The sequence below is a fragment of the Stegodyphus dumicola genome, chromosome 11 (assembly GCF_044657685.1).
Source record: "Stegodyphus dumicola isolate Sdum_Otavi_A_Nest chromosome 11, ASM4465768v1".
Taxonomy (NCBI): domain Eukaryota; kingdom Metazoa; phylum Arthropoda; class Arachnida; order Araneae; family Eresidae; genus Stegodyphus; species Stegodyphus dumicola.
This window is the reverse complement of record NC_140778.1, coordinates 106,028,146-106,051,923: the sequence shown is the minus strand read 5'-3', so window position 1 is coordinate 106,051,923 and position 23,778 is coordinate 106,028,146. Positions and strand designations below refer to the sequence as shown.

Genomic DNA, 23,778 nt, shown 5'->3' with positions numbered 1-23,778 from the left:
ATCAAGGATGTTGTTGCATTAGCCTCAAGATTTGGTAGTGTAATGATAGGGAGCACACACACTATTGTGTAAACATTATAGTAGTCATTATCATATGGCATAAATATCATACTAATTATATGCACCAGTAAAGCTGTATGTTAAACCAGTCTAAGTTACAGATAGTCAGAGAAAGAGAACCTTATGCATACTTAATCATGCCCAAGTTCCAAGGTTCAAGGAGTGTACTGCATAAACCAGTTTTAAACGATTGGTGCAGTACTCTTTGGTTTTAAATGGTCCTGCAATTGATTGATTCCAAGAAAGGCCACACAAGAAGTTCACCATGGTCTTCCTCGATCTCTCTGCTGTGTTTGACAGAGTCTGGGGAAAGAAATTATTGGCATCATCCACAGTGTGGGTATTTTGGGCAATTCTCTTATCTGGATAAATGACTTCCTATGAGAGAAAAATTCAAAGTAAATGGCACTTTCTTGAAAATTCATTGTACTTGAGCAGGAGTCCACCAGGGCTCTGTTCTAAGTCCTCTTCTCTTCCTTCTGGACCTGAATACCATTAATCCTCATATCAGTGGGAAAGCTAGAGTGGCTTGCTTTACTGATGACATTGCAGTCTGGTACACTCACTCAAATACTTCTTTTTTGCAAAAGGTTCTATTGTTGTAATTTATCTCACTTGTCTGACAGTAACATCAGAAGAAGCCTACAATAAGCACCATACAGGTAACAGTATGACTTTATTCAGTTCTGCCCTCGCTCAATCTTGATGGAGAGCACCTGGGGGGGTCCAAAGGTCTCCCACCTGTCTTCCCCTACCACAAACGTCTCGAGGGGACTTTCGGCTTGCTACATATTTAGAGTGCACTCCCATACTGAATGGACATTATACATTTACAAACATATATACTTTCTGTGGGGTTCGAACCAGGGCCCTTCGGTACACTGTCAGCATTGCTAATTATTATTGCAATTGGACAAAGGTGCTTAGTAGTTGTTTGCAGTGCATTAAAACTTGGCCAAAAGAACTTAATATAAATTATGATAAAAATAATTATTGTATATTCTGTACTGATGGGAAAAGCAGAAAATCTTTCCATCCTATTATAAATTTATGTAATTCTGAGATCAAACATGCTTCACATCCTAAGTACCTAGGCCTAATTCTGGATGCAGAATTAAGATTTTCACACCTTAAACAAATCTCCAACAAAGCCTTAAAAATTCTAAGTATTCTAAAAAGATTATTTGGTGCATCTTCAGGATCAAGACAAAAGACTCTTCTTAACACTTCTATTTCACTTGTTAGGACCACTCATGAATATGCTGCATCCATATGGGTACCAGCATCACTTTCTGTAAAGGAAAAGATCAAAAGCATTGATACAGGGCCTCCAAAATCATCATTGGAGCTGTTCCATCCACAAAAAACATTAAAGCAGAAATTGAATGTGGCCTAACCTCCTTAGAAAATAGAAGAAATTTAGCTACCAGCAAATTCACAAACAACATTCGAAGCTATGCAGACAATCACTTCTTCAACAAAACATTCAAAGCATGGAGTAAGACAAATAGACAGAAAAAGTCATCCACCTTACAACTCTGAAATCAGGAGAGAAATAGGCTTAGAACATGAAGCTAGTGACATAATTAAAGAACCCCCACTTTTCATCTGTCCCTTTCCATAGGCAATTATCAACTAAAACTCTTACAACTTTGCACTAAAAAGGAATTAGCTGGACTTCTTAAAGATGAAGGCACCCACACCATAATGATTGCAAATTCAGCTTGTAACCTAGCAATTACCTACACAACTGGTTCCTCTGACATTGACCACAATAAAGAAGGTGCTGGCAATCTATTTTATACATGCAAATGGCGAACATGAATCCTATAAGGCTGCTATCACATGTCGGTTTGTTTCGAAAGAACAACTGTTTGGAACAATTTTTCTGCTTTGTCACAACAGCCAATCACCACAGCTCGCTTTGGGGTTAACACAGGGGAAACTGGTTCTCCATTACAAACAAGCTAACAGCATTCAGTGCTGATAGCTGATTGGTTGAAAACGAACAACTTGCAACTTTTTTCGAAAGGAAGGAAAAAGTCGCACGTCTTTCTTTCAATAGTAAACCAGGCAGAAAAATTGTCGGAAAGAGTTGTTCGTGTGAAACAAACGCCGTGTGATATGGACCTAAAATTTCTGTTGGATAAATTGCCTCAAATTATACATGCGAGTTGGTAGCTATCAAGGGTGCTTTGGATATTTTTAACTTCAGAACAGTTCAGAATTCCAGTGGCATCATAATTTTCTCATATTCTAAATCTGCTGTCTAGGTGATCCAATAGGGCAACTCTCGACTTGTCCAGGATATTGTTGTGCTCATGAACACAATAATAGCTGTCCCAAAAGCCTGCACCTTACAGTAGATTCCAACACACGTCAACATTTCTGGAAATGAGCTGGCTGACTACCTTGTCAAGGAAGCCTGAAATAGTACTCAGCTTTCCAACAGTTTAACCTTTGTTGATGCAGATGCAACAGCCAGCCAAAGACTCATCTCCCAAAAAGTTAACAGAAATTCTATTCTGGAGCTAAGCTGCAACCAGATTATTTCATCTACTGTAGCCAGACTGAGAACAAAACACCTTAAAGGAATGAAAATATCCCCTGATGGCCAGCAAAGCTATAATTACTGCCCTCACTGACCTGGTAATGAATTTTCTTCAACAGACATCTTTGACTGTCCAACCATACTGGCCAGGCTTTTCAGAACTGTATTTTGTGTCCCTGGAGTGCCAGCTCTTATATTCTTTTAGTTTACGTCACTAGGGCTGTTTTAGATACTTTTGGTCCTATTTGGCATTTCTGAAATAACTTTTGGACAAGATAACAACAACAGATGGTGCTACCTTTTCCAAGAAACATTCGATAGAAATAAGACAGAAAAGGGCTCCATTTTCAATACATAATGGATGCCAAGTAATAGCTTTCTTGAAAACATATTTTGTTTTCATTGGTCTGATTGCCCTTTTCCTTATGCCAGTCCTGATGTATAGATAAGAATTTTGAACAAAATCCTGATATCAATAAATATTTAGACCAAGAGTTTTGTATTTTATTTGTCATTTACAATTTTGCATTGTTGCCTAATAATAAAACTTTGTTTATGCCACTTATGATGATTGTGCTATAAAGAACACTTTTATAATGTATGCAAATGGCCCTTGAAATTAATTTGTGGATTTAGTGCAACATATATACTGTAGAAACATGTTTATTGTATTATACATGATATGATAAACATTTCACAGTATAGGAAATTTGTTATTTTGCTTGTTTATAGACACATTATTACATATGCATAATTACAGTTTAACTTTAATTATTCTTCTATCTGGAATAACTGCTATGATGGATAATATGTGTAATCAATAATGTATTTTCACTTTTACCATAGTATATTTTATAGTTGTAGGTGCATATCACATACTACAGACAAAAAAAATCACATTTAGAAATGAAAATTGATCATAGTATAGCTTCTTAACTTGCTTACTATTTATGTACAATTAAAAATATGCTATTTAAAATAAATCCTTTTCCTCCATCCTCAATCAACCCACAATAGGATAAATTTTTGAATTATTGTGAACCTTGAATTTCCACTTACTGGTACAAGTTACCATGATTATTTGTAGAAGAACAGGATTATCCATGATTTGTAAACTTGCATGGTAATTTTTTTTTTCTGTGCAATTTTATTTAACAGTACATTGCTGTACTTTTCAAGACAGAACTTTTAATATAAAACATGAGTTTTATGTGACAGTTTTTTAAATATATTTATGTATGCATTCTTTGTTTTTAGTGTGCTAATTTTTACCTATCAGACTATTTCAACGGCCGATAAATAATGTAAATTAATAATTAATGCAGCTTCATTTTTTTATTACTCTGTTTTTGTAAGCAATTTAAATGGTGAAAAATTTACTGTTTATCAACTTTTTGCAAAATAATCTCTTTATTCAAAGATTATCAAGTAGTTTTAAAGTTTTAAAAATCCCCAAATAAGTTTAAAAATGCAGCATTATTTGCATTATTATATAGTGTGTTGGTCTAAATATTTAAAATAGTAAATATTAATGATAATACACAGAGATATATTTTAGTATCTCTATGGGTGTTCCACACACCTATTTTATTTAGTTTTCAAAATCTCCAGTTAATTTACGTATGCATTTGTAGTTAGAAGTATCAAACTTCTAATATACTTAGAATTGAATAAATATTAGTTATTGAAAAAGAGTAAATTTTTGGATGGTTGAGGAAGAATTGAAACTGAATTGAATAATAGATTTTATGTACAATTATGATTTCTGTTATTTAAAAGCTATAGATTCGGTAGATGTCTAAAATTAATATTATTAGACATGGAACTTTTTAATCATTTTTTAAAAATTTTATTTACTTGTTTATTTTTTATAATTAGGTCTGAAAATTTGCCAGAACGAGTTGAAATTCAGTTAACCAGTGTTCTTGAACTTCGTAACGAAATTGAAAAACAGTGTCATAGAGGTAGAAAATTTATATTGTTTCAATTCGTGTGAAATATTATTTTATTTGGAATAGTTTTTTTATGTCATTGTAAAGTTATCATAATTTTAGATGTAAGTAAGAAACACACTTAAAAAAAACTTCAAATGATGAGTATTAATATTTGAATTTATCACTCTATGTGAAGCAAATGTTGGTCTTCAGCTCTCAATTATTTTTTTCCTGATTGTTTAGAATTTTTTGTTTACTTTTTATTTTTCCATACACAAATAAGCTTCCCTTTGAATGTACTTCATGAAAATATCTCAGAGTGAGATAGGCTTTCTGTGCTTTTTCACTTATCTAGTTAGTTCTTTGAAACTGTTATCTCTTCTAACACACAATTTCATCTAACATTTATTCATATAAAATGCATGTTTTGTGACATATTTTGAGAATGTTACTTGTCATAAAACATACATAGGTTGGTCAAAAAGTAACTCAAAATCTACTGTAGGTTAGTTGTTATAAACATTATAAACTTTTGTAGATAAAAGCATTGGTTCTTTATAGGTAGAAACTTGGAAATGCTGGTCAGATTCATTTGCTGTATTCTCTGCAGCCATCTATGTTTTCATTGACATTAACTGCCTTTTGCTGTCAGCATCGAAATAAAGCAGCCAGGTTTCATATGTGATGACTCCATGGTAGCATTCTGAACATTATCCAGAAAAATTTGCAGGTTATCAAACATATACTTTCTGATTTGTATCATCTTTGTCAAGAGCCATATAGTAATCCAATGTGCACAAATTTTTCAATGATTTATTCAATGACATGCATTTTCATTGGTTATGACAGCTAATGATCTATCTAACCATGCCTAGTCCTTTATGTTGTAATCACCACCCCATCAACATACCTTACTTAGATTCAATGCACTGTCCCCCATAGATTGGCAGGAGCTTACTGTGAGTTGATGATTTAAATTATCCCTGAATTCATTGAGAAATATAACCACTGCATTGTTGGCAAAGTAGGGTGTTGGGTTGATTATCCATGGTAGCTTACTTGCAACAACAGAAAATAAAAATTAATTATAGGTTAGATGGAGTTGTACAAATGTTTCAACCTACAAAATTTCATTTATCTTGTACTCTATTAAGTTACAATGGAATTGTGCATTATTTTTTGACCAGCCTTTGTATAAGTAAATATTCTAGTTACCATCTATACTTAATCAATATTCTTTTAACAGGTCTTCTTGAAATTGTACAGAATATGATATTTGTTGGCTGTGTCAACCCAAAATTCGCTCTTTTTCAGCACAATACAAAACTTTATTTAGCAAATACTCAGAAATTAAGGTAATTTATTTTTTTTTTTAATTTTCTGGGTAGAAGGTTTTAATATTTTATTTTTCTAACTATGCTTTGTATGGGTTTTTTATAGATCTGTCATTCTATTGGATTATTTTAATTCAAAATAATGTTTAAATCTATGCTTTTTTTTTTTTTTTTTGTGTGTGTGTGTGTGCAGTGCAGGATTTATGTATAAGGCTACACAAGCTATAGATTAGTGCCCCCCCCAAAAAAAATTAAAATATAATATAACAGATTTATAAAGGGACCCATATCTCAAATAGCTTATTAAGTCAAAATCCGGCTCTGTGTATATGTGGCAAAGCATGACTTTCTTCTAAATTAGTTACTAATAATCAAGAAGGAATTATATTAAATGCTGCTGTAACTAAAGTATTTCGAAGTTGGCTTGTAATAGAGCATGGTAACCAAGAAATAGTTTTATAGCTGCTTGCGAATTATTCTGCTTTATTTCCATGAAATTTAAAAATTATCTTATTACGTTTTCAGTGAAGAACTCTTTTATCAACTTATGCTCAAAGATTTTGGGAATTTTGGAGTTTTCCGCTTTTCGGTAAGAGATATTTTTTAATACTTTATATTTTGTTTAATAGTTAAAGTAAGAGATTCTTGGAAATTTTTTTACCTAAGCAATTAAAAAAAATTGAATTGAAATTAAAAAGAATTGAGCCATATCTATGAAACTCGGCAATAGTATGGTGTTCAAGTAAATAAAAAAAGATCCAAAACTATGGTAAAAAAGGCGTTTTATTTGCAAGTATCAATTCAAAGAATGTGAAAATCAGTAGGTGGTAAAGCCACCTCTGCCAGCTGTGGGGAAAATCATGCTGTATGCTGATGTCCTGCTGGAAACAGAACCTGGACCACCTGCTAGTATAAACACTTGCAAAATTGTGATAGTATAGATCAGCTGCAACATCAACATACCTGCAAACAGTCAGAATATTTCACAGCATGACTATTGGTAAATGGCTATCCCAGCTGATCTCCAGTGTTTCTGTGTTCTGGTTGTGTACCTCTTGGTAACAAATGGTACATTGAACAGCTTACTTCCCTGTCTCTAGAGATGTATGAAGCAGTCGTCATGGAGACCATCATTGAGTGAAAACGGTGATTCATCAGTGAAGGTATTCTCCAATTAGACACTGCCCATGCAAGTCGGAGTGCCACCATGTAAGATGACACTGCTTATGGTGGAGTATTAGTAGCAAGTGTCTTAATGCAAGATTTGAGCCTAGTGTCACCTAGTCTTCTGTAGATTGTATCTGCGGATTTCTGAAAGTTGGCAAACAATGTTAAATCGATGATAGCATAATTGTTCTTGTGGACGTGGTAACTCTTCTAATTGCATGCTTATTTCCTTCACTGGTGGCCTGGGAAAATCCAGAGCCACTATGGCAGCCGCCTATGCCTTCGCTGAACCACTGGCTTGAACAACAGACAACAACCATATTGCTTTAACCAATATGCTGGCCAATCCATTTATTTGACTAACTGACCTTTTTTAACCTTATGATACAACTCTCTCAAAGTTTGACGATTGTTTTTAACATTGTTGAATATGTCTTAAAGGCATCTTTCGTTACGACACTTTATATCCAAGCCATTAGCATGGTATCACTTGCCGCACCTACCTTTTTACATTCTACCAGCTGTGCACTTTAGATGCTTGTTGTATTGCTATTACTGATTGTACTGCATCATTTACACAACTCACCAAACCACAGCTGCATGCCGTGTTTCATAGTTGTAGCTCAGTTTTTTCTGAGTGCATATACTATATATATATATATATATATTTTGCAATAGAGTGTATTTTATACATAGATGTGTTTTAAATTTCAATAAGTCTATTCTCAACAAGAAACATCAACAATATAAAAATTTTAATTATATATTTTTTCAGAGTCCAGCTCCTATATCAGAACTAGCAATAATTGGCTTAAATAGTGAAGAAAGTGGATGGACAGTTGCAGATGGTCCGAAAGAAGATCTAGCCCAATATGTAGTTGATCTACTGAAATCTAAAGCTCCAATGCTTGATGAATATTTTTCTGTGGAAATTGACGAGGTGAAGTAGTTTAATAACTATCCTTTTATATTTTTATTTTGAAATAAAGTAAATTGCATAGATATCACTTTCATAAATTTGTAAAATTTTAGTATTATTAAAATCATGTGTCTTCATAGTTTATTTAAATGTATAAAGGTTAACTGTTATCAGAGATTTAATGAGCACTAATGAATTTCAAAATATAACCTTATATCAGCATTGATTTTGCTAAAAATGGAGAACACTATACTGTTCAAGTGTAAGCACATACTTTATTAGAAGTAAAAATAACTGTTTGCAGGTACATCATAATCTTTCTAGAAAATGCAAAGTATTATATATGAGTGGGCTACATGAAAATTACTGTTATTCCCCCCTCTTTTAATAGTATTCTTTTATTTTAAAGTACAAGTTAAACCTAATTTACATGTGTCATATTCTGCTTCTTGGGTGGGTTCTGGATATATGTTTCCTTAAAGTGCACTAAATGTGGGCATTACATAAACCAGCCATTTTAATGACACAAAAACCTTATTAACACACAAACAAAATAAGAACAAACGATTAACACAAAAATAGAACCACGTTTATCATCACGCTGGTATACAGCGGGTTACCTTCGTTACTTTGCTACTAACAGTCTCTTTTCTCTTCTCTAGTAAGTCACATAAGAGAGAGGTGTTGCAGGCCATTCAGCTAAACTGCGCATGTTTGGTCATCATGTCATGACAACATGAAAGCTATATCTTGAAACAAGTATCTGCAGACATGTCGCCTGACAACATTTCATCTACACAAGAGTTTGTATCTAAGTTGCTCTGAACTACCAAGCTAGTCAGAGCAGTCAAAGCAGATGATTCGATTTGTATCCAATAGGAGACCTCTATTGATTTCACAGCAAACATAATAATTTGAAGTTTTCGATGCCTTTAATTTTCAGAGCTTAAGTTTTTAAATAAGTCATAATAATAATAAACAGGAGGCTTCATAACAGGCAGAAAGTAGCTGTGATTAAAAATGCAAACTATGAAAAATAAATAAAAATTGTAAATAAATAAATAAAAAAAATAATGAAATGGGAAAGAAAGGCAATTAATTGTAAAATTGTGTGTACCTATATATATATATATTAGCATTAAATGTAAGAAACATTGCTGATAATTAAATTCATGTAAGGCCATGTAAAAAGGAAAACAAATTCTGTAAATTCTGTAAAACAAACTCTGTAAATAATGTAAAATTTTAATTATTAAATTTAGTTAATTAATCTAAAGTTATGCAAATAATTAATTGATGTACTATTTTATATATAATAATAAAATAACAAACTAAAATTTGTTACATATAAAAATGTTAATAATATTTATATTAACATGACTCTATTAATTACAGAAACAATAACATATTAATTTGCAATAGAAAAATTTCAGAAAACAGCTCAACTGGATTTGAACACGCAATCTACTAGGTTATGGAAAATTTAACCATGCCATGAAATCGAGGGTAAATGTGCAAAGTGATCAGCGCCAAGCATAGATACAGCAAACAGTTGAGCTAATTTGATGTAGGGCTAAACTTGAAAAATCATTAACAATGAAAAATTGGAAATATAATCAAATGCAAACAGATGATAAATTAAGCTTTTCTTGTTTTTAAGACATCTGACAAAATACACTCAAGGAAAAAAATATTCTATTAGATTAAGTAAAATAAGGTAAAAAAAGTACATCGCTCTATAGTTTTCAATAGCAAATCACTTGTATCAAGGCAAAAGAAATATTCTATTTATAAAGAAATCTATCAGAAATTGTAATCTGAAGGATATATTGCATCATAAATTAAGTTTGTTAAAATAATAGCAAAAACCCCTAATGATTTATGGTATATATTATTCAATAAACTAAGCGCTGAGAGTAGCCATCATTGCCTTTTGGGCTCATAATTTCCATATGCAATCTTATTTGTTCTTGCCAAATAAGCCTCTGGTAACAGTATATCCTGTCGTGTGCAGTAATCAATACAAGTAAGTAACAAATAGTAAGTACAGGCACTGTTGACATGTGTCTTGATGTACCAGGTTATATGTTTTCCTGTGTAGATAGACTGGTACAGGCACTGCAGACATCCAGAGATACTTGTTTGGAGATATGTCTCCTTGTGGAGAGAGGTCTTTAGTCATGAAACGATGTATTCAAAGTAACCATAGTCATTTGAAGTATATACAGTTACAAGTTAGTCATGAAACAACATTTTATTAATATATAGAACTTCTTTTACATCTTTAGAATGCATCTTTTTTTTTTTTTTTTTTTTTTTTTTTTTTTTTTCAGTTGCAAATGATGTTGGCACCCATATGCACCCACATCATTGGGAGCATGCATGTGCCTACATCCTACCTGGCTTTACTACGTTCATATGCAAGAGCTAACAAGTTTGTGATGCAATTTACAAATATGAATGAGAAATTTATACAAACAAGAATTAATGCTAGTAAATATAATACTAGACTTCAATATGTAAATTCGTTAATCATGAGCAAATAATTAAAGAGTCTGAGCTTCACCCCCCTCTCTTTTTAGTCCATGTCAAGTCTTGAATATTAAGTAACTACATTTCAATGTAAATTCATAGCTGAAATGAATAAACAATAACTGAATAATACAAACACAATAAATGAAACTTGTAAAATACAAATATATTTAACATTTCAATAAGCAGAATAATTTAACAAAAATGTTATTATTTAAAGTGATAGATCACATATTACATGATTATCAGTTAGTCTTTAAAACTCTGAATGAGAATTTGATTTTAATATACAGTCAAACCTCACTTTATGAAGTTTTTCTTTAAATTTATTCCTTCATGACTTTAGTATTAATTTATAATTAAAAAATTGTGTTAAGTTTAAAAAAATATATAAAATTGACAAAAATTTTCCACTCAATGCAAAATAATCATCTGGTAGCATTAGTTAGGGCAATCAAAAGAAGGAGAATTTGAATTAATACTTATGCTGTACTTTAGAAACCCCAGACTTTTAAATTGCAATATTTGTGGTGTTTCTTCTGAGGAAAAAATTAGATTGTAAGGGCTTTAGATATGTTTAGAAATGTATTTAATAATAATAATAATAATAATAATAATAATAATAATAAAATATTTACAATTTATTCAATTAGAATAGAAGCACTATGTTAAATTTTTCACAAATGACTAATAAATAACCACAAAGCAACATTATTAGAAAAAGTCACATTTAATAATATAAAACATATATATATATACACACTTGCATTATGCTAAATATATAATTTTAAAATTCTCAGGTATAATTTGATTGTTATTATCTTTAATGAATGCATTTAAAATGTTAATATTTATCAAATGATTTATAATCTACATATATATCATTATAATTTGCAGAATGGTAATTTATTAACCCTGCCTATGCTATTGGAAAATTATCATCCTCCTCTGGTTAACCTTCCTAGCCTGATGTTACGTCTTGCTTCTGATGTTGAATGGTCTTCAGAAAAAGAATGTTTTCAGTCTTTTTCTCGAGAAATGGCTGCATTCTATGCTGTTCCAGAAACAGTGCATGGGAATCTGTCTGGTTTATCAGAGGTAAGCTTATTGATGTTGGTTTACTTAATTCTATAACCAAAACTACCATAAACAAAAGACTCACTTGGCCTTTTTAAATAGTTCTAATTAACAAAACAAAATTAAGATAAAACATTACAATTAAGGGTGTTATAATTACACATTTAGGTTATAAAGTAAATCTCGGGGAACAACATTTTGGGGAAACAGCATGCTTAGTTCATGACTCCTGTACATCGACTGAAGGCTAGAGTCTTTTTATTTGGGTGGTGTTTATTCCGGCAGCCGCTAGGTGGCACTCATTAAGCCGTGGGGTTACAGACTCTACCTCTGGCTCGTCCCGGCGAAGAGCCAGAAATATGTTGGTTTGGTCTGCAAATAAGATGTAACGTCACCCATACACTATTACCTGGTTCATAAGAAGCCTTTTGACGTCGACAACCATAATATATTTTTGGGCTTTTCATACTCTTCATTAAATCGGGATGATTCATCATCAACATAGAATCTGGATGATTCCCTCCAAGCTTTATTGAATCAGGACGATTCATGGTACAGCATAGAATCAGGATGATAGTCTTCAAACTTCACTGAATCAGGATGATTTATTCAAAACTTCATAAAATCGGGATGATCCTTTTCATACTGAATAAGGATGATTCATTCAAACTTCGTTGAATCAGGATGATTCATCACACAACACAGAATGAGGATGATTTTCTTCCTTACTTCATTGATTCGGATTCATCACACAGCATAGAATCGGAATGATTCTATTCATACTTCATTGAATTGGGATGATTCACTCGAAACTCCATAGAATCGGGATGATTCTCTTCATACTTCATTGAATCGGGATGATTCAATTCAAACTTCATTGATTCGTGATGATTCATCGCACAGCATAGAATCAGGGTGATTCTCTTCATACTTCTTGGAAACGGGATGATTCACTCAAAATTTCACACAATCAGGATGACTCTTCAAATTTTACTGAATCGAGATGATTCATTCAGCAGCACAGAATCAGGATGATTCTCTTTAAACCTTCACTGAATCGGGATGATTCATTCAAAAATACAGAATCAGCATGATTCATTCAACAGCACAGAATCAAGATCATCCTCTTTAAACTTTCACTACATGAGGTTAGATCTTTCCCTGGTTCCAAGCAGTTCTCTTGAATTTTTGCAATAAGCGATTTAGTTGAGTATGCCATTTTGTATGTAGATGTTTACCTTCGTCACTTTGAAGATTCATTCCAATGGATGTTTCAGAACTTAATTGGAAATTTATGGAATTTTTTGTCTATGTGCATGATTAGCTCTTTGAATTGAATCACTTTCAAATTATCTGAAATGGGCGGACCCAGTTCTGTGGCTAACACTTGCAGATTTTTTTTTCTGGTTAGTCCCAAAAATGCATGTTATTGTACTTTCAATGTCCATTGAAAAGTTCAATATTTGTTTAAAGAAAAATTATATGTTAAGAAATTTTATGAGTTTCTTAATTACCCCTAACAATTACATAATATCTGAAAAACAACATCGAACAAAAACATTAATCTGAGATTACTTCGAAAATGAAACTAACATTTTACAAATATTGGTACACTTGGCCAATGGATAATAAAATGCATAAATTTAGTAAACATAAAAATCCCAAATATGAAATTTAACTTTGATAAATCTTCTATTAGTAATACCTCATTAGTATATTCTATTAGTGCCATAGTTTAAATAATATGCTAGATAAAACCCTTTTCACTTTTTAATCATTTCTGTTCTCAAAGAGGAAAAAAAAAAGTATTTGTTAATATTATTCATAAAATAAAATAAAACAAAACATACAACTTATTCATAGCTGGCAATACAGTTATAAAGTCCTAAAAGAATTATGCACACCGGAAACATTTATCAATCAGAATAAGAATAACATTTTGCCACGTTAAACACTTTTCGTTCAAAACTGAAAAGAAATTTGTGTTGACTTCTAATGAAAACAAAATTAATTTTCATTTAGAACATAGAATTAAAACACAGGAAATTAAAATAAAAATCAATTATTTAAATTTAAACAATGTAAGACAATATAAATTCTTAAAAAGCAATATATCTAAAAGGAACTTTTTTTTTTTTTGTATGCTTTATGCATGCGCGTTTAGCACAAAAAACGAAGCAACTTAAATAACTTACATTGAAAGATATGTTTAATAAAGTAAACAAATAAATATTAAGCTTTTTCTTTGTAAATTTTGATACCCTTTAAATCCTAATTGCTCTTTATTTCATAAATTACAATTTCATATTTTTAATTGTATAATTTCTGCATACCATCTTACCAGATTTAAATTGATGGTAATCCAGAAAAACCCTTAATCGGAAACTGCCGAAGTCCCGATGAGTCCGGATTACGGACTTTGTATTGTATATACTTTATATATGATTCTGTTTTGTTTTTAATGACACATTTTATTCCATATTATTAAAGTATTAACAAGGTTATAGTAAGAATTTTATATTGCTTATTAAGTGAAAATCTGTTACCTTATTAAGTTAAATGCTTATTAAGTGAAAATATCTTATCTGTTATCTTCGGGTGAAGATGAAACCATGCAATGTCGAAAATAACCTTCGGGTGAAGATAAAAATGATACTTCGTTGTGCAGTTTCCAAATAATCTTTGCTGGTGGAAGCAGTATACAGTCAAAAGTCGTTAATTTGGACACCCATAATCCAGAATGATCTATAATCCGGACCTCAAAGCTACAAACTTTCTGCGCATGCGTCGCTTTGACGCACGCACGCAAGACCTTTACGGCTGCGAATATGCGTGTGCGCATGCGAAAAATATGTTTACCCACGCGCGTTTCATGTATAACGGACGGTATAAGCTAAGCTAAAATTATCTAATTCAGTTAATGTTGCAGATTGCGTTGTTCCTTAATCTTCGAATTGGAACTGGCTTATTATTTTTTGCAGACTGTTAGAGCAATTTTATAAAAGTAAGCTTGAACTTTCGATTATGTCAAATAGAATTTCCGATATAATTCCGATAAATATTTACTAATGTGTAAAGGATCTACAAAGCGAAAGTATGTTTCGAAGTCCATTAAACAGAAAGTGGAATTGCTGCAAAAAAATGAATAAAGCCCCTTTGGTTATCTAACCATTCTGAAATCTGTTTATCAATATCACACTGCTCTGTGGCGCGGGGAACGCCGCGGCGCGCAATGAGTTGGAAGTTGATCTGTCAGCGCTATCCTTATCTTCAGGGCAGATGTTTTTATTTTATTTGGCTTATAATTCCTTACTAAATGTAGTATTTCATCTCGATGTACTCCGTCTTTGATATGATTTAAATTAAATTCCTCGTCATTATAATTCGCTTCCAATAGCGAAGAAAGTGACAAAGAGGTTATTGAAAATGAAAAAATTTCGATTGACAAATTAGTCGATATTCTCGACACAGCAATTATAGGACTTGAACAGCGGAACTTTGTAACTGAATAAGAAATTATGTCTGTTTATAGAATTAAAGAGAAAGTATTATCACATAAAAAACGAAGGAACTTAAACAACTTACATTGAAAGAAATGTTTAATAAAGTAAACAAATAAATATTAAGCTTTTTTTTGTAAATTTTGATACCCTTTAGATCATAATTTTTCTTTATTTCATAAATTATGGTTTCATATTTTTAATTTTATAATTTCTGCATGCCATCTTACCAGATTTAAACTGATGATCTATAATCTGGAATCGCCGAAGTCCCGACGAGTCTGGATTAACGACTTTTGACTGTACTTAAAAGCTGGAAAAAAATATGAGTCGATGTCCTGGAATCTTGAACATGGTTTTTTTCTCAACTGGATAAATCATTCGAGCTGCGCGTTGGGTAGCCAACTATAACCAAAACTTCTATAAACCAAAGACTCACTTGGCCTTTTTATGTAGTTTTAATTAACAAAACACTATTAAGATAAAACATTACAATTAAGGGCATTATAATTACACATTTAAGTTACAATGTAAATCTCGGGGAAGCAGCATGCTTAGTTTGTGACTCCCGTACATCGACTGAAGGCTAGAGTCTTTTTATTTGGTTGGTGTTTATTCTGGCAGTTGCTAGGTGGCACTCGTTGAGCCATGGGGTTACAATTCTACATTTTAAATTGTGTCAATTGAGAATGGGGGGGAAAAAAAAAAAAAAAAAAAAAAAAAGGATTAATTCTGCGTAAAATATTGAGTCAAAGTTTGTTATAATCTTTGTTTTGTGTACTATTTGCTCTGTTGTGCTGTAACTTCTTAATTAAAATAGTTTGAAGATTTATTAAAAAGTCTCATAAAAAGAGAGTGTAAAGATTTAGATGCATTTTTGAGTCTGTTTTGAATGGTGGTTTTCAATGTGTTATTTCCTTTTTCTAACAGAGTAAAATGTTTTTCAAGTATTTAATAAAATGCTTACTATTTATGTTTTCTCTTAAAGCTGTGGCAAATTTTTTACTTGGATGTTATTGACTTCGAAATTTCATACTATTAAATTAACTTCTGGTTATGGGATTTATTTTGATTACTGTCTATGAAACTTAAATTATTGGTGTAAATAATGGAGCTAACTATATTAGGTAATTACATATTAGCAATATTTTAGTGACTACTAAATGAGTGCTAAATACAAGGTTGTTATTGCAATTTTAATTGTCACATTGACGTGTTTCTCTTCTATTCGAGTGCTAACTTGCCAGTAAATGTCTGCTATTGTGTTGCAGCCATGCCTTCAACCTTAACAGTGTTCTTTTGTGATTTTCAATATGATTAATCTTTTGATGTGGTATAAATTTCTTATTTTCTTCATGGAACTCTGGGATTTACTAAATAATAAAATTAAAAATAACAGATCTTTTCAAAATCAAGAAATTAAAAAAAGTCAAGAATGTTCTTATTCTGCTACATGCAATGAATTTTGAATCTCTAAAGAAAATATGTTAAAGTTTAGCATTGGGATGTGCAGACAGATGGTAAGAAGACAAGAAAGAAATAGGTCTGACTGAAACTTGATCTGGTTTACAAAAGCTGTGAAACAGAGTAGAATTCAAAAAGTTGGTATGCAAACTGCCCAACTGTAATCTTTAGGTCCAAATTATCCCTAACCAAAGTTTCTACCTGCTTAATATGTAAGTATGCTGTTAAAAAGAATATTAAGCTTTATGCTGTTAAAAAGAATATTAAGCTTTATGCTGTTAAAAAGAATATTAAGGCTAAAACTAATTTTAGCTTAAAACTAGAGGTTAGGTAAATCTTAAATTTTCTCAAATCTTAATCCTTGAAATTTCTTGAATCCTAATACAAGAATAATAATAAAAGGAGAAACTTTTACTTATTATTAAAAGTTTATAATTAAAGCAAAATTTGAAATCTGCATTTAATGAAAAACAAATTTAAGAATGCAGTTTTAGAAAAATGTACATATATTTAATAAGTTTAAAAGAAATTTAACAATAAAATACATAATTAAAATTCTTGAATCTGGAGATTCATTTTTTAATATGATGTATTCAGAAAAAATAGTTGAGTAATAGTTAAGATTTTTTACATATTTTCTTTATAAATTAAAACAAGTGTAGCTGGGAGATTTTATATCAAGAAATAACATAAATAAACATTAAAGTGTCTCTAGTAAAGTAGAGGTGCTTTTGATGATACAAGCCAACTGAAATTGCAATATTTGTGTTATTTTTAAAAGATATTTTAAAATGTCAAAGAAACTGATTGTTGTATAAGTGGAAATCTTTTATGAGTTTTTAGATTCAGATCCAAAAGATTAGAATATTAAAGTATAAAAATTTGAGTTTCTGAGTGTTGAGCCTCTCTCTTCCCCCCCCCCCAAGATACAGTAGTACCTCAGTATACATCAATGATCTGTTCCAGATACTTGAGCATATACCACATTTTTCCAATAAGGTATAAAGGAAGAATAATTAATCTATTCTTATACAAAAATACTATTGTTATTATTATAACACTGTTAGTGCTAAACACATATGCAATGGGTGAGGTATATTCTGTATATAAATGAAGCACTGCATATGATTTTATATTCGTAAATATTTTTCTGCTTTCTAGATTTAAAGAAATTTTTTAGCATGCTTGCATGTCTCTGACCTTTGTTTGGTAATCGGTTTCACTTTCTTCACAATGTTAATACCATTTTTGTTTTTCACATTCGTAGACACCATCGTACTCAGCATACAATATGCAATTGCCAAGTCATACATCTTATCTTCATACTTTCCAAACAATATTTTTTACCTCCATGGAAATCTTAACAATTTTCATCACTGATTGATTCTCCTCATTAACTTTCCTAAAATTCATTGTTAATGAATTTATAAAAAAATAATAAAAAATCAATGTTTTCAGATTTTATAGTACGCCCAAAGGGATTTTTTTTTTTTTTTTAAACTTTTGTGTGTTATCTTTATATATTAAATATCATGTTCTTCACACTTAAACCATAAAATTCAATTCAATGGCAATATCACCAAATAATTTAAAAAGAGAATATCTTTAGAATTTCTAACGCATAGTCTCACACGCTGGAGATAAAAAAAAAAAAAAAATTTTTTTTTTTTCTTTTTCTGTACAGTGTTGCCAATGCTTGCTTTGAAATTGTTAAGTTTTTATTACCTATTTCACATTTTGTAAACCTTTAAAGAAATCAAAAAGTCATTAAAGGTTTACAAAATGTGAAATAGGTAATAAAAATAATTCCATATTAAGGCTTCTAGATGCCAACATTCAGGTGGAGGATTACTTTATTTAAAATTTGATGACTATAGGTACCATTGATTTTTATTACAGTGCAAGAAACGTACATGCATTTATGCAGATTCTTCATAATTTAATTTCTTTAAATATAACGTAAGGCGATAATATGTGGTGGCAACAGTTTGAAAAGTGATACAGCCTTTTAAAGTTTTCACAAAATGCCAAAACGAACTTAATAGCCCTTCTGGGCTATTACCTTTTAGGCTAATTATATGGAAGAACACACAATCACTTGAGAACACAGAACCACTTGAAAATTCAGAATTATAGCCCAATTTGTTTATTGAATGATAGCAACAGTAATGATGATCATCAGCAGTAGTATTGGCTCAAAAGAGGTAAAAAAGAATAGTGCATGCATTAGTGATTCATTGAACTCGAGTCGTTTCCGAAACAAAAGTTTTCATGGCCGAACATGACGTATACTGAGGTCACATTCAGTATACGTCATGATTCAGGAATTTGAATGTCACATTTTTATTTATTAAAAATATGTTATATGTTCAAAATTTCTTTTTATACTAATTATTTTCTATTAATTTTTGGTTTAGGATAGTAATAAAAGTGATCAGCCATCATGGAAATGGACTATAGAACACGTGATTTATCCTGCTATAAAGATGAATTTAAAACCACCGAACTATTTCTCAACTGATACCAGTATTTTACAGATTGCTAATCTTCCAGATTTATATAAGGTTTTTGAAAGATGCTAAAAATATCTGAATTCTTTTTGTACATTATGTAAAATATCTCCTTATGTATTATCATTATATATACTTCATAATATGCATTTATTTTTGGAGCATTGTGTAAAATGCTTTAATAAACACTATAGTTATTTAGCTAAATGTAATGCCCGAAAATCTTTTTTTTTAATATATGTATAAAAAGCACACAAACATGAAGTGTAAAAATTAAACAATTCAATTTTAAAATGCTATTAATTTCAAAGAAATGTTTTCTACAATTTGAAGGACTGTTAACCAACTTTTTTAAGGTGGATTTTTTTAAATAACAGTTTTGCTTCTTGAAGAATGGGAACATGTCTCATTCTCTTGCTGTGCATAGAACATTTTGGATATATTAAAAACCATCCTGAAGCTGAATTATACAGTTTTAAAATTAAATTCTATTACTGAGAAATAAAAAATGCCAGTTTTGATGGCTACCCAAATAATACAGGATTATCAAGAAAGAAGCATACGATTACAAAATTGAATATTTTTCTTAATTACAAACAGAAAATTATAAATATGTCATTGTAATTAAAAGTTGAATTTTTTTCACAAATGTTCGATATGGCTTCCTTTAGTCACACATATAATATCAATGCGATATCCCATTTTTTGCCAAACACATTGTAATATTTCACCATTAACTGTTTGCAAAGCATCACAAATGCATTGTCTAAGTTCATGTAAACTTGCAGGCAAAGATGGTATGAACATAAGATCTTTGACATATCCCCAACGGAAGAAATTACATGAAAGTCAGGTGTCCTTGGAAAGTAGCTGTGTAGGATCAAATCATTAGCTGTACTGTGACCAATCCAATGGTAGTTCTCTGTTTAGAAATTTACCAACTTCCAAATGCCAATGTGGTGGTGCACCATATTTCAGAAAATGAAATTTTGCTCATATACCTTCAACTGAGGAAAAAGCCAAATTTCCAGCATATCAAGATGGTTAGTAATGACTCCTTGAATTTTTGGCAAAAAAAGAACTGTTTTCCAAAAATACTGCGCAAATAGACGTTTATTTTTGGGGAATCCCTTACGTGTTCAATGTAGGCCCAGGAATTTTCCGATCCCCAAATTTGCACGTTATGTTGGTTTACTTTGCCATTTAAATGAAAGGCGGCTTTATCACTAAATATGAGTTGATTGTAAAAGCCTTTGTCCTGCACAGTTTAATCCACGAAAAGGCAGTAGCTTTGACATTGCAACTCGTCATTAAGCTTCAGTGCTTGCATGCTCTGCAATTTATACACAGTCCAAACGGTAGACAGCGGTATCCCAAATTCACGTCTCACAAGAACTGTCAATTTTTTCTGATTGCATAAAAAAGGTCTCTTGCACTTTTTCAACATTCTCTGCTGAAACGCCTGGTTGCCTTGGACTTTTGCTTTTACACAGGCATCCAGTTTCCTGGAACTGTTTGTACCACATTCTGATACACTGAGATGTAATGCTTTATTTGTATGTTACTTTCTCTTAAATCCATGCTGAACAATGATTACTGTCCGACTTCTTGCAAAGGAGAGCATGCAAAAAGCATTCTTCTGCTTAGATGCCTTTTCCACTTTTTTCAGAATCTCAAAAATAGCTCGATGACAACAGGGCTACCACTTATTGCAAAAAGACAATATTACAAAATAAAAATTTAATATTTTTCTTTTATAATTTTTTGTTTATAATTATGAAAAAATTAAATTTTGTAATCAGATGATTCTTTCCCTATAACTTTATATAATCGTGTTTTTTCATAAGTTAGTGAATATAATATGTTAAGAGATAAGAAGTAGTCAACGAGGCGAGAAGTACGATTGTACTAAAAGTTAGAAATTAGTGCAAAGTGCTGCTAAATTTAAATGAAGTATAAAACTCAAGATGTGTATCCAACTCATCAGTAAAAAGACATGAATTCCACCAAGTTTTTGTAATATATGAAAACATCAAAGTAAAAATCAAAGATACTAAAACACATAGTGATCCTAATGCATAAAGTAAAAATTAAGAAAACAAAAATGCATGGATTAATCTCCCTTCTTTAATACTATGTTAATATGACTAATATATAATATAATATTTTTCACAAGTTAGTGAATAAGTTCTGTGAATATTCAGTTGAATTCGTATGTATTCAAGAAACTTGTGCATCATTTATTCAAATAGTGAAATTCTAGACACTTTCTCTCCATGCAGTACATAATCTATGAGGTGTAATTTTAATAAAATTATGTCAAAATTTCAAAGATTCTGGGACATAATTTTTAAAGTTAATTTCATTTTTTAAAAATATTAAATTATAGATATGAAATGTAATTTCTCATACATTATTTATTTTGTGCAGCCGGGGCAACAGGAATGAGACAAATTTTGGATTATAAAGTGGTAGGTTTATTTTAGCATCCATCTCACAAGCATTTCTTTTTTAGAAGCCCCATTTATACATATGTGTGCATCACGAGGCTCATCCAATCAGCGATATTAATTGAAATCACGAGGTGACGCTATCTTCTCATCAGGAGTGTTCTTAAGGACTTTATGTAATATGACAGATTTATGAGTTTGGCGATTTGGCGGGCGCCAACAAGTTAATATATTTTATACTAAAGAAAGGATTTCGCCAAAATTTAGGAACAGGGATGCAATTTAGGTACAGAATCGCCAACACATTATTAAACAATATTATTAGAATTTAATCAATTGATTTTAAAATATCATTACATATATATATGTAATATTTTTTAAGCATAGAAGAGAAATCAGCTTGCAGTCATTGTGGCTTATGGTGAAGGCTTGCAAATGAAGATAACAAAATATGAACTTGAATAATTTCCAGTCTTTGTTTCCACGTATATAAAATCATCTCTGTAGATATTTATCCAATCATAATGAAGTCCTATACATTTCTATGATTCAATCATAATGAAATATGATAAATTGCTATGTACATTGGTTTCTTAAAATTAAGATGCAGGCATTTTAGAGAAGCAAAGCAGGAGGATATTAGCAATGTAGAGATAGGCAAGAAGAGTGACATAGTTATTGTGCCAAGAGTATTGAAACTGAGTCTGAGGTAAAAGTAGAGTTGCCCTTTTCCAGTAGCATTGCATAACATAGAAAGATCTCAAATTTGGGAGAACAGATGAAGTTAAGGGGAGAGTACCAAATCTAAAATGTTAATTTTGAGGTTGCCAATTATTTTTTTAGAAGCAGCTATCATATTTTTTTTATATCTTATATATACATACATACATATTTTTAAACGTAGGCATAAACAAGGAATTGAAGCTTAAACTTGAAAAGCTTAAATTTTGTAAAAATCTCGTATATTAATGTCTAGATCACTTAACGTAAAAATTTACAAGTCCATTTGATGACATTGCATGAGTTTCTTCCCTTCAGCTATCTAGAGGCCATAATTTTTTTTTTTTTGAGGGATTGATTATTCCACACATTACTGCCTTATAATAAATAATTCTCTTTCAAAAAAATCTAAAAGATCTTTTAAAAGTCATTTTATTGCACTAAACATTTTATATTTAATTTATATGAATAAATATGTTATAAAATGTAGTTGGTTTAGTAGAAACATAATTGGAAACATATCTGTATTTTACATTTACTAAAAGTGTTAGTAAAAGTGTGGTAAGTCGTCATTTTCCTGTAGTCAAAGGCTAAAACAGAGCTAAAAAAAATCAAGCTACATCATTAGTCTAAGTTAATCGTAATGCATATACACCAAAGAACAATTTATGACACAATTATTTTTGAGCTGTAGGCATGGTGATTTCATAACTATATTTAGCTTTTTTTTACATAGTTTTTTCTCTACACCTTATGTGAATGTGACCACTTTCTACAGCATCAAGTGTTGTTCATAGGAAGTAAACTGGTTATTATTAATTAAGGAAAAATCACAAAAATGATAATTACTCAAAAAGTTGCATGTAGAATTTAATTAAACTGATCCACAGTATACAATACATAGTAAGATATAAAATAACATGGAAAAAATTACCAGACAATTATGATGCTATATAAATTAGCATATGTATGAAATGAACAAATCGGAGTTTGTGTACGAAAATTACTTTCAATATGGATTATGATCTCCTCTAGAAGCAGTATAACACATTCAGTGATGTGCGATGTTGTCAATTATGCAGTCTATTAGTTTTGTAGGAAGTGAGAGCCATTGCTGTTGCAAAGCAGTTGCAAGCGTGAGAAGGGTTTGAAGAGGAGGATTAATAGCAGGTATATGTCTTTCTAAAGCATCCCAAACATGCTTGATAGGATTCAGGTCCTGGTGATCAAGCTGGCCATTTCATGTGCTGGATTGTTTGCTGTTGATAATTGTCCATTATGCGAGCCCCGCGCGGTCTACTGTTGTCATCCTGTAACAGGAAATTATCAGCTATTGCCCCGATATAAAGGTGCACATAAGCATCGAGGGTGTCATCTCTATATCTATATCTATGTCATTCATGGTTCCACGTGGAAAGACATGGAGATCTGTGCATCCACCAAAAGAGATACCAATAGAAACACAGACACTGCCTCCTCCATATGCATCTCTTTCATGGAGGTTTGATGACTGATGATGGGTTCCAGGTTCTCTCCAAATAAAATAACAAACCTGGACTC

General features: G+C 31.2%; 1 protein-coding gene across 3 annotated transcripts in view; it reads left to right on the top strand.

Annotated features, from left to right (window-relative positions):
- Window positions 1–19,255, top strand: part of Mlh1 (DNA mismatch repair ATPase Mlh1) — a 47,933-nt gene extending 28,678 nt beyond the window's left edge. For all 3 annotated transcript variants that reach the window (XM_035350587.2, XM_035350586.2, XM_035350588.2), the window contains 6 exons: window positions 4,490–4,575; window positions 5,792–5,900; window positions 6,405–6,468; window positions 7,822–7,986; window positions 11,395–11,595; window positions 18,956–19,255. In XM_035350587.2, the coding sequence (XP_035206478.2) occupies window positions 4,490–4,575; window positions 5,792–5,900; window positions 6,405–6,468; window positions 7,822–7,986; window positions 11,395–11,595; window positions 18,956–19,120 (790 nt within the window). In that variant the 3' untranslated portion in view covers window positions 19,121–19,255. The remainder of the gene's footprint in view (window positions 1–4,489; window positions 4,576–5,791; window positions 5,901–6,404; window positions 6,469–7,821; window positions 7,987–11,394; window positions 11,596–18,955) is intronic.
- Window positions 19,256–23,778: the final 4,523 nt, after the last annotated feature.